The 10,799-nt window shown below is 42.0% G+C and overlaps 1 protein-coding gene across 1 annotated transcript; it reads left to right on the top strand.

Annotated features, from left to right (window-relative positions):
* Nucleotides 1–479: 479 nt before the first annotated feature.
* LOC311373224 (galanin receptor type 1-like) lies at nt 480–9,970 on the top strand (the record flags this gene model as incomplete). The annotated part of the gene is made up of 3 exons (XM_084490031.1): nt 480–1,148; nt 3,436–3,501; nt 9,653–9,970. The coding sequence occupies 3 exons, from the start codon at nt 480–482 to the stop codon at nt 9,968–9,970; spliced, it is 1,053 nt and encodes a 350-aa protein (XP_084346157.1).
* Between the last annotated feature and the right edge of the window lie 829 nt (nt 9,971–10,799).

The raw sequence follows: 10,799 nt of genomic DNA, 5'->3' as shown, positions 1-10,799 counted from the left end.
ATGCATAGACATGAATATTATATATCCATTTCTGTCAAGTCCGACCGCTAGGTGCAACTTAATTATAGACACTGCAAGTTGTGTAAATTGAAGACGCGGTTCAGTTTGGCTCAGAGGACACAGTGACCGCTTTAGTCGAAATGAAGGTTTATGCAATAATAGCCTACTAAACTTAACACGACGACGAATATATTGACGGAAGGCTACAACCCTGTTTTTCTTTCATCTGATTGTTCACAGTCAGCGTATCTATGATTAATGGGCAACATCATAAATAACATTTGAGTGTTCTACAGCTGCAATAAAATAGCTCATCAAAACAGATAAGACTCTGGAAACGAAAGCCATTCAACTGAATTCAAGTCGTCTGCGGAGAGACGACCTTCGTCTATAGCGAGATCTCTATACTCTCCAGGAGAGAGACGCGCCTCCAGGGCACCACCAGCCCGAGACGGCAAGTTGGTGGTGGTGGGGTCGACATGCTGCTGCCGCACAATGGGACGGAGGTTTGGACCGACATATGGGGCAACAACAGGACGGGTCTCAGCGCCGAGGAGGACCAGGGAGGTCCAGAGGCTGTCGTAGTTCCTGTTATATTCGGAGTTATATTTGTGCTTGGTGTTGTTGGCAACAGCTTGGTTATATTTGTAATCGGCAAGAATAAGTCCGGAAAGCGCTCTGGGAGCACCACCAACATCTTCATCCTGAACCTCAGCATAGCAGACCTGTCCTTTCTGCTTCTTTGCGTCCCGTTTCACGCAACTATTTACTCTCTGCCTGAGTGGATATTCGGAGCGTTCATATGCAAGTTTGGACACTATTTTGTCATGGTTAGTATGCTGGTGAGCATTTTTACACTTGTGGCCATGTCGGTGGACAGATACATCGCCGTGGTGCACTCCAAAAAGGCTCCGTGCATTCGAAACCGGAGAAATGCCCTGACCGGAGTTTGTCTAATTTGGGGACTGTCCTTCATCTTCGCCATCCCAGTGGCGCAGCACCAGATCTTGACCAACCACCCCGACGCCCCTAACAGCACGTTCTGTTGGGAGGAGTGGATCGGTGCATCAAAACAAACATATAAAGTCACTATTTTAGTGTTTGGTTATCTGCTGCCTTTGGGGCTGATCATATGCTGCTACACAAAGGTAAGGACGGAAATTAGGCTTGGTATTTTGGGGCTGTCTTGCCCGCAAACAAAGCTAATATTTGACTTTAATAAGCAGTAGAGGAATATTCATAAATGCGCTAAACGACCAAAGGGCAAATGGGCTTGTCATAAATCCGTGCGTAATGCTCTTCGGACCCTGCCTAGAATTTGGTATACTCATACTTACGCACGGAAAATAAGGAATGTTGCTAAACCATTTATAACTAGTGTTAAATAGGCTAATTGGAAACTACCCAATCTTGTTTTTTTATGCATGAATAAGAGAAGCCAACACATTCCCATTGAATCGTTTGTTGATTCAATTGGACGTCTTTGGAGCGACAGATTCGAACATTATCCTTGTAATCCATGGCCATATTTTTTCCAGAAGCGCCCTTTGAGACTCTTGACTGGCGCTCCCTTGTTTGGAAATAGATAAAAATGTTTCTGACTTTCTATCTTCTTCTCTGCCTGTGCTTATGTATCACACGTTTTAATAGCCGATTTCCAGCAACTAATGTCTATACGACATTTTGTCTAAATCACGGCAAATGTTGGAATCAGTGAACGTTAAAACGTCTATGTCAGAGGTTACCTAACTGGCGGACCGCGGTCCGGGTAAGTTTGACGGAGACGTTGTAGTTTAACTGGAACACCTTTTCCAGCCATTACGGTACTGGTTTAACATCCCAGGAATCTCACAGACCAATTGCATGCGTTGTAAATCATGTCTTAAGAATGTACACTGAACAAAACAACAAAACATAATTGCCTGTAGTAGGCCTACCTTCCACTTTAGTTTTAGAGGGTTGTCTATGGTCGTCATTGTTGCCATTATTATCCTACCTTATCTCCTTAGGGAGCCTAACTATACAAAATAGAGCTTTCCTTTCCTGACCACTCAAACAAAAATGACTTTTGAGGTTAAATAAGGGGAAAGAATGGAACACATCTCACGCCAACATACAAAGCTAAACTACAGAGGCATGATGTGAAGTCAATATGATAAGAACCCGTTCTGTCTGAGCCGAGTCATAATATCTTCTACACTTGTCTAGCTTGAGAGTAAACAAATGCCAGTCAGACTTATCTCAAAGTTAGCCATGTATTCTCAAAACGATATAAACAAATTAGCCAAATATAGAGCAACTAAAAGAGCAGATACCTTTTTTTTTTGTAAATTCAAAACATTGCTTCAGCACACCACGTGCAAATAAAATAAGTTCAAACACTACATAAGCTGTCATGGCGTGACACGGTAATAGGCGGAGCTGGGTGGGGGGTAGTCTCACGAATCATACTTTGGATTAGTTTCCAAAGTCTGTGCACTTCAATCGTGAGTGTGCGCCATCAAAGCACTAGTAAACGCACTCTTGCGCGCTTTAGCCCTGGCACGAATGGAGGACAATGCAAATGTCCAGGATAAGCAGCCTCTCAACGAACTCTTGAATCATGTGTATTCGCCGTTGTAGACAGAAGGACTTGTTTCAATTCAATTCAATTCTGAATCTCTGTTATGAGGAATCTGCCCGTCTGTTTCTCATGGCGTTTGCCGCTGTAATGAAATTGCAGATTTCAGTATCAGTCCCCCCAACACTATAGACAGATGGGAAACAAGGAATGTGATCAACTGTGCGTACAACAATTGAATATCGGTTATATTACATTATTGACTCAAATGACAACATGCTGGTGTAGTCTATGATTTAATTTAGGGCGAATTTCTGGCTATGTAGACGATTTTAGTGAAATAGCCTTCACCAAATCAAAACTCTTGTGTTACATAATAACCTGAGATAATGTCGTTGTTAAATCCACTTATTTTCTTATTCCGAATAAGTTAATAATTATTTAATGTGTAGCTGCTCTATTGAACTAACACAATTCAAGTAAACAACACAGATAGTATCTAATGGGGGACATACATAACCTCTCCTCATCATAAATACCATGTCCGTTGACTTTACCATGAAGCATAAAGCTGTCCCAAGGTTCTGAGATAATTTGTTATTGACTCCCCACAAACTTCTGTTTGTGTGTGTGTGTGTGTGTGTGTGTGTGTGTGTGTGTGTGTGTGTGTGTGTCTTTGAAACCCACTATTATTGTTCTGTTTTGGCTTACTCTCCATTCCTAGAATCCTAGGTTTACTTTGCACTAAACTGCTCTAAACTATACATGTATGTGTACCAATAATACCCGGTTTTTCCTTCTGGTGTAATTCGATTGGTATCTTATCTTGTGAGATTCCGTCTCTTGTTAATGTTGTTTTTTTCTTTTCCCTAAAGGTATTGTTTCATCTACATAAAAAGCTGAAGAATATGTCAAAAAAGTCTGAACGTTCAAAAAGAAAGGTTAGTGACACATTTCTTTCTTTCTTTCTTCATGAGGTTTGGCGATAAGCCCGTTCATTTATTCAGAGTGCATTTGAAATGTAACGGCCATTGTCTGGATTGAAGTAGCAATTTGAAGATTTGAATACTGCGTGGAAGCTTCAATTATACCATTGTACACTCTGGAGTGCATAAAGAAATAGCCTTTGTTAATATCTCAGAAGTCACAAAAACACAGTGACTTCATGGAGCTAGAACTAATGTATTCAATGGCACTGGTCCAGTCAATGGAACTTATTTATTTAATGGAGCTGGTGTAGCCAACTTTGAACTACAGCACATTAACGTCAAAACTAAATTAAAGTGATTAATCAAGTGTGTGTCCAAAACAGGCCTGTTGCCTCTCAAAATCATTAAGTGTGTTTAATTGTCGATGTATTCTAGTATTTACCAAATGAAGACAAATGTGTGCTCAAAAAGGCTGCACTTAGGTTTCTCATTGTGGATTAATGTGGCTTTGCATGGTCCCTACTCAACGCTGATAAGACTGCAGCTGATTCCCACTCCTTGCCCTCTGTTCCCTACGCCCTAATAGCTTTAATAGACGGGCAGCACCGTAACCACTGGCAACAGAGTTACCTTTTTGTGGAGGATAGGTAGGGCTTGGGTTGAAGATAATGGCATGAAGGGGTAACCAGGCAGGGAGATAATGAGTCCTTAATGTGTAACCCAAATACACACGCTGTGAGATCACTTTGATTCTGTCTTTTGGCGCACAAACCCTAATGGAGACCAGTAGTCCCTAATGTCGAGTGGATAGTTTGCTTTTCTGGTTAGGCGGTGATAAGTATTACAAGCCCCGGATTCCATGTGTCCGCCTCCTAAAGTAAACAAGATATATACGACTCAACAAGTCATTTGGTAACGTATTTATTCGTCAGCTGTAAATCAACATTTTGAGAGAACTCATTTCCTTATTTTCTTTCTGGCATAAACAAGATATATGTATTTATGGGTAGCATCAACAGATTTTATTTAAAACAACGACAAATCCATGATTAGGAACAAACAAAGCAGTCATAAGTAAAGGTTGTCACCGTTCTCATCTCATGTGTTGTCAGATTAAACTGGATGAGCTTTAAACTCCCATTTTTGTGAAGAATTCACTCACTCATGAGAAGATTCATGGTGTCATTAACCACCTATACCTCTTTATCAAACCAGCCGGGTCCCCAAAATGACACGCCGATGATCAATGTGTGCAAAGCTTATCTTTAGAGAACATTGCCTGACCTTAGCAGCAGGCAAACTTTGAAGCGAGGAAAATGTGAGAACTTTTACAGAGAATGAACAAATGACTTTATCATAGTGTCACTTCATATACATTTATACAGGGATTAAATGGATTCATGCCTTACCACTGATTAGTTCTACAACGCACATCCCCAAACCCGTAAGCGAACGGCTAGCGGCAGTTGATGTCAATATGATGTATGCTTCAGAGAGAGGGTTAGTGTAAGGCTTACTGTATAACCCCACGCTGTGCGCCACATTTCAGGGAGCTTAAATACACGATGTGCTGCTAGGATAATACGTTTCTTGTTAACGTGTAGTATGCATACTCAAAGAGATAGAATATGTATTTGTCAGTCTAAAGATATTGGAGGTGAACAAATCGTCCTTCCCAGAATGTAGATGTAAAGTTGGTGTCATGATCTGTCTTTGTCCACTTGTTGTTTAGTGTTTCATCTCCCCCTGATGCCCACGACTCGTCAAATCACTTTATTCCCCCCACCTGCACCTCATTCCCTCATCAGTCTCATCATATATACCTTCATCATGTACACATGTATACACCTATATCATGTACACTTGTTCACTTCTTTTGTTCCTTTGTTGTTTTTGTTCCATCCCAACGTAGTGTTTTTCACGGAACAGAGATATTTCGTTTTTCTTTTTAAAGAACGATTTTTGTTACTTTCCCCGTCTGCATTAGGACCTCTCCCTCTTTGTCCCTGCTGCCCTGGCAGCACCCCACTGGGACAGTTTAGGTGGGATTATCTCGGTATGACGTGATGACTGTAAAACCCTTCCTCCTCTCCCGACGTTGGATGTTCTGGAACTCTGATTAACCAAATTTAGCAGTATTTTGCCACGAGTCATTATTATGAACAGCCTTCAACTCTGAATGTATTTATACATTAGTTTGATTTATCACACAGCTTTGGTGACCATTAATGGCGTTCAGCAGTCTTGTTTATTTCTGAAAAATAAGAGGTGTCATATTTCTGACTAACACCGTTGCTACTAATAACAGACCGTTGCGATGGAAGCTATTTCCAACCGTCAAATCGAACTGATGATTTTTTTTATGAGCAGAAGCAAAAAAAAAATTTTTCAATCAAGATAATCATTGATTGCTCATTGCACCACAGGTGTGCAGCCTGAGCCAGCCCCGCAGACTAATCAGTGTGACTGGGGCCAGCTGAGTCCATCAACTCCACAATATTGACTAATTGACTAATTCAATTCCACGTCAGACTAAACAGGCAGTAAAGACCCACGTTATTATAGTCTCACAAAGCATTTCAAGCAGATTCCTAAAAACGACGGGCGTTTTCTTTATATGATTTATTTATATATAAGCTATTCAATAATATACACTTGAACTTAAGTTATCAAGTTGAAACACTTTAATGTGAACTGGTTCTGCCATTCCTTGTATGTCCTATGGCCGAAATAAGGGATATTTTTACAAGTTCTTCCACGTCAACAAGTCCTTGGCGTGACATAATTATGGGAGTGACAAGAACAGATTAGGATTTTGTCGGCGGTCTTTGCTTGATGCAAACTCATTTGACAACAGTCGAATGAGGACACATCGACCGACAAGATTGTGAATTGAGAAATGGCCACCATGTCCTCGCGAATACTCTGAAGGACTTTGTTGCCTTAGACCCCCAACGTTGTTTGAGGAGACATCAACACGCCAGAGGTGTTCTTCCTCCAAAGAAACCATTCTTAGAATGTATCTGAATTAGGTTATCTTTAAACATCTGTGTGTGTGTGTGTGTGTGTGTGTGTGTGTGTGTGTGTGTGTGTGTGTGTGTGTGTACACACAAGAAATATCTGACTGTTCTATTCAAACGTATACCCTTTAAAGCTCTTTAAAATAAGCCCCTTTGTCCTTTAGCCTCCTTTATTTTCACTTCATATCTGCAGTTCTGTCCACTGCAGTTGGACTTCTGGATAGTGTCTGTAACCAGAAGGGCCACCCTGTGTGAAGTATGACACTATACAGAGCCCATTTACCTGATCAGACTGCCTTTACATTTGATCGTTTGATAATAGCGTTTTAACTTAAGTGATGCACTGTTTATTGCACAAATAGCTGCAATGCATTTACATTCAGAGCAATATTTATAGTTTTGTCAGCTGTAAGAGGACCAAAGCAACCAGAATAAATATTTAGATATGATGGACAGTGAATATTTCCTCTCTGCATTAAATATCATTTTTCGTCGTGGCAGTGTGTGTTTAGAGAGATGTCCGCTGTTTAAGATCAGAATACTTAATCAGACGATTCGTTTCCTGGAAACAGAATGACCTCCATCAGTCGTCCGACTCTCTTGAAGCGCTAATGTGCTTCGTCAGCAGAAATAATACACTGAAGATGAATGTAAACATTTCAATGTAAACTCATTAGGGGGAGTGTAGGTTCTCTGTATACATTCGGCATGCGTGCACATGTCTTTAATTTACAAACATTTAATTGCAAAGTTCAATAACTATATGAAGTTGCCTCAAAGGTTATTATTCAAGTCTGAAATTGTATATGTGCATGTACAGTTTAGTCAAGTGAAATTAACTGGCAGTCTAGAACCACTTTTACAGCCTCACGAGACATTTAAAGTTTAAAGTTTAAAGGTAAGCTTGAATTTAGAAAGAGAGAAAGTGTGTCAGGGCCACAACGCTTCTATGGCTAGCTTCCAGAAGACTGCAGGAGTAGACGGCAGCACCTCACTGTTGGGACCCATGCAGGCACGTGGTCGGCCTGCACAGTTTAGATGAAGTTTGTATTGAACGTTTTCTTTAAATAAACAGCGACTGGCCTATTGCTCTGCGGCTGATGCTGATGTTCCCATCAACCATGGAGGAGGTTTTACAATAGTACCTCCAATGTTTCCACTGACTGACTGCAAAACGAACACATACGACTGTTAAAGGATAGGCTTGCTTCTTTGGACCCAAGGTACTATCTACAGACTGTCTAGCGTCATTGTAGAGTTTGACCACCATTATATCCAAAGATTGCCTGCCATGATTTTAGAGACACCATTATGTCACAAAGGGATTCAGTATTGAGTGTGTTGACCGTCTGGATTTCGCCGGGTTAGAAGGAAGTAAACAGGGCAACCTGGCGGTGGTTTGAAAAGATGTCTTACAAATTGTTCAGGCTGTCTATTGATCAAGGGAGTCTGGGTTTTGGGGGTTGTTAAGGCCCCTGACGTCAGTGTATCTGGATAAAATGGGTTGAAACAGGCTATTGATTTCCTCTTAGAAGAACATTAGCACTCGCAGGAAACATGTCATTTTATTCGAAAACAAAGTGAACTGTCCATATAAACAGGGCTTGTACGTCACAATGTACTGTATCATGGGATTTCTTTGTTCGACATAAATATACCGTAATCTAGGCTAATGACATCTTTTGAAAACGTGGCTCACGTGGGAAAACAATTTCAAACACAACAATATATGTTCCGATAACGACAACTCATTTTCCAATTAATGACAAAGACCAAAAGTCTACCAACACAATGAATATTATTCCAATGATCCTATCCTACAAAATGGAGGCTGGATGTCAGAAAGTCCTATAACCTGGTCATTCTTCACAGCCTTAAAGGTCCCATGGCATGCTATTTTATGGATGCTTTAATATAGGTGTTAGTGGGCCCCTAATACAGTACTTGAAGACGTTCAAGAAATTCAGCCTTGGTGCAGAGTTACAGCCACTACGAGCCAGTCCCACAATGAGCGCTCCACAAAGATGCGGTTTTTAGAGGCAGGTCAAGGTGGAGGGTGGGGGTGTGCGGCCACGGTACCATGCGCTAGTGTTTACAGTGGAACACTGAACACTCCGGGTGCTCCGGCGGGAGTCCTGGAGCTCTATATCTAAATAATATCATATTATATTTAGATATCTATATAATATAATGTATATTATCATGGTCAAAAGCTGTTTGCGCCTCCAGATGATATTCTCAAACAACTGCGTCGGGTTCTCAGATGCCTCTGGTTCTTCCACTTCCACGTCAATGTTAAGTACAGACTGAACCACGAAATGGAGGAGAAGGGGATTGTTGCCCGGGGTTGTCTCCCGCCGGAGCCCTGGGCAGCGGCAATCCTTTTCTCCTCCATGTCGCAGTTCTCAATTCCTTCTCAACCATGGCCGAGATAACCCACACTACGAATCTCGTTGTGGAAATACCAGAGACATCAGAGAACCTGACGCAGTCTAGTCTTTACACCAAATGCTTTATGCAAGCTTGCGTTATTGTGTTGCGTGTTATGCGCCATAACACCAACAGCAGAATGGTTATCCAAAAAACAAAGAACAGTTGCGTTACAGTGTGTGTATTCACACACACACATGTGGCGCTCGCATGGTCCTAGCTCATTGTCTCATTGGCGGGCCAAATTCTCTGGGCGGGCCAAGCAGAGAAAGGGAAGGTAACATGGCCCCATATGACGACATATGGGGCCAGATCCCAAATCGAAGCATTTGAGCTTTCCTTTTTTCAAAGGCGGAGCAAGATACCTACTGCTCGTTTTACACCTAACGCAATTTTTAGCTACTGGGGGACCATAGGCAGGCTAGGGGAACTCATATTAATGTTGAAATGTTGAATGTAGAAAACCTCATAAAGTGAAAATGTCATGCCATGGGACCTTTAAAGTCCTCTGGGGAATGCTTCACATTCCTTGTGTTGTGTCATTTCTTCTAATGACAGGTTGGCTGTACATCTCAGTATCGCCACACGTGTGTAACATTAATCATTATTCTGGCAAACCAAACCTTTCCAAACAAATCAATGAATACAAATCAGCATCAGTTTCCAAAACCTTTGTCCACCCTTCCCCTCTGCTCCCCTCCTTCTGCTGCCAGACCGCCCAGACGGTGCTGCTGGTGGTCACCGCCTTCCTCATCTGCTGGATGCCCTACCACATCATCACCATGTGGGTGGAGTTCGGCACCTTCCCCCTGACGGACGCCTCCTTCATCTTCCGCATCGCGGCCCACTGCCTGTCCTACGGGAACTCCTGCATCAACCCCATACTCTACGCCTTCCTGTCCGAAAACTTCCGCAAGGCCTGCCGCCAGGTATTCCACTGCCACTGGCTGTATCCACCGCCCCCTGTGGAGAAGGTGAAGCGCACACGCATGGAGACCTTCTCCACCACCCACTCCGGCGCCAACATATGAATAGAAGGGATTTTCAGTCTGGTGAATTGCCTTTCTCATGGCCACTGGGGGAGAAAGAAAGAAACACTGAAAATGAAAATGTGGGCTCAGATTAAAATGATACAGGGGTGCTGTGGCTAACTCTCAGTGCAGAGACAGAACTGTGATACAAACAGAGTTAGTATCTGATTGTTCAGCTGATAGTGAAGCAAACTTGAAGTGCAATGACACAAAAGGGACTGCACGTTGTGTTTCAGCGTGAACATTTATTTGAATAGTGTCAAAATCCAAAGGAAAGAACCTCAACGGCTGGACTTGTGCTACACTTTGAAATAGTGATGAGATTAGGAGAAGGGAACAACACTCTTTCAGCCCCAGTCTTCATAGGCTGCTCATGCTCCAGTGGACATAGGTCTTTACCGTCCACTAAACTGTGAGACATGTTGCAATGAGACAAACAGAAATGAAGACCGGGACCCTAAACAGAAGAAGGCAAAGGCAATTCAATAGCAGAAGAGGCGAGATATTGGTGAAAAGTGAACTGTGCTTGTGCCTTAAGCTATATATTGTATATATTGTATATAACTGTGAGGAAGCAGGTACAATATGAAAAGTGGTATTCCTCCTGATGGACACTGTATATGGCAAGTTTTTTTGTCCTAGCCAAACAATGTTTTGAAAACCGCTCAAGTAAAGAAAACCAGGTGGAGTTTGTTCTGTTTTTTTCTCCTGCTGAATGTACGTTGTGAAGTTAGATTTTGACGATTCTAACACATTCTGATGGAGACAGAAGTAAAGGTGCACACCAATCAATCCATGGTTTGAAGGTTTTCCAAATGGTACCGGATAT

This window comes from Micromesistius poutassou, assembly GCF_964030765.1.
Source record: "Micromesistius poutassou genome assembly, contig: SCAFFOLD_5492, whole genome shotgun sequence".
Classification (NCBI taxonomy): domain Eukaryota; kingdom Metazoa; phylum Chordata; class Actinopteri; order Gadiformes; family Gadidae; genus Micromesistius; species Micromesistius poutassou.
Note: the sequence above shows the minus strand (reverse complement) of the source record. Positions and strands in the feature narration are given on the sequence as shown.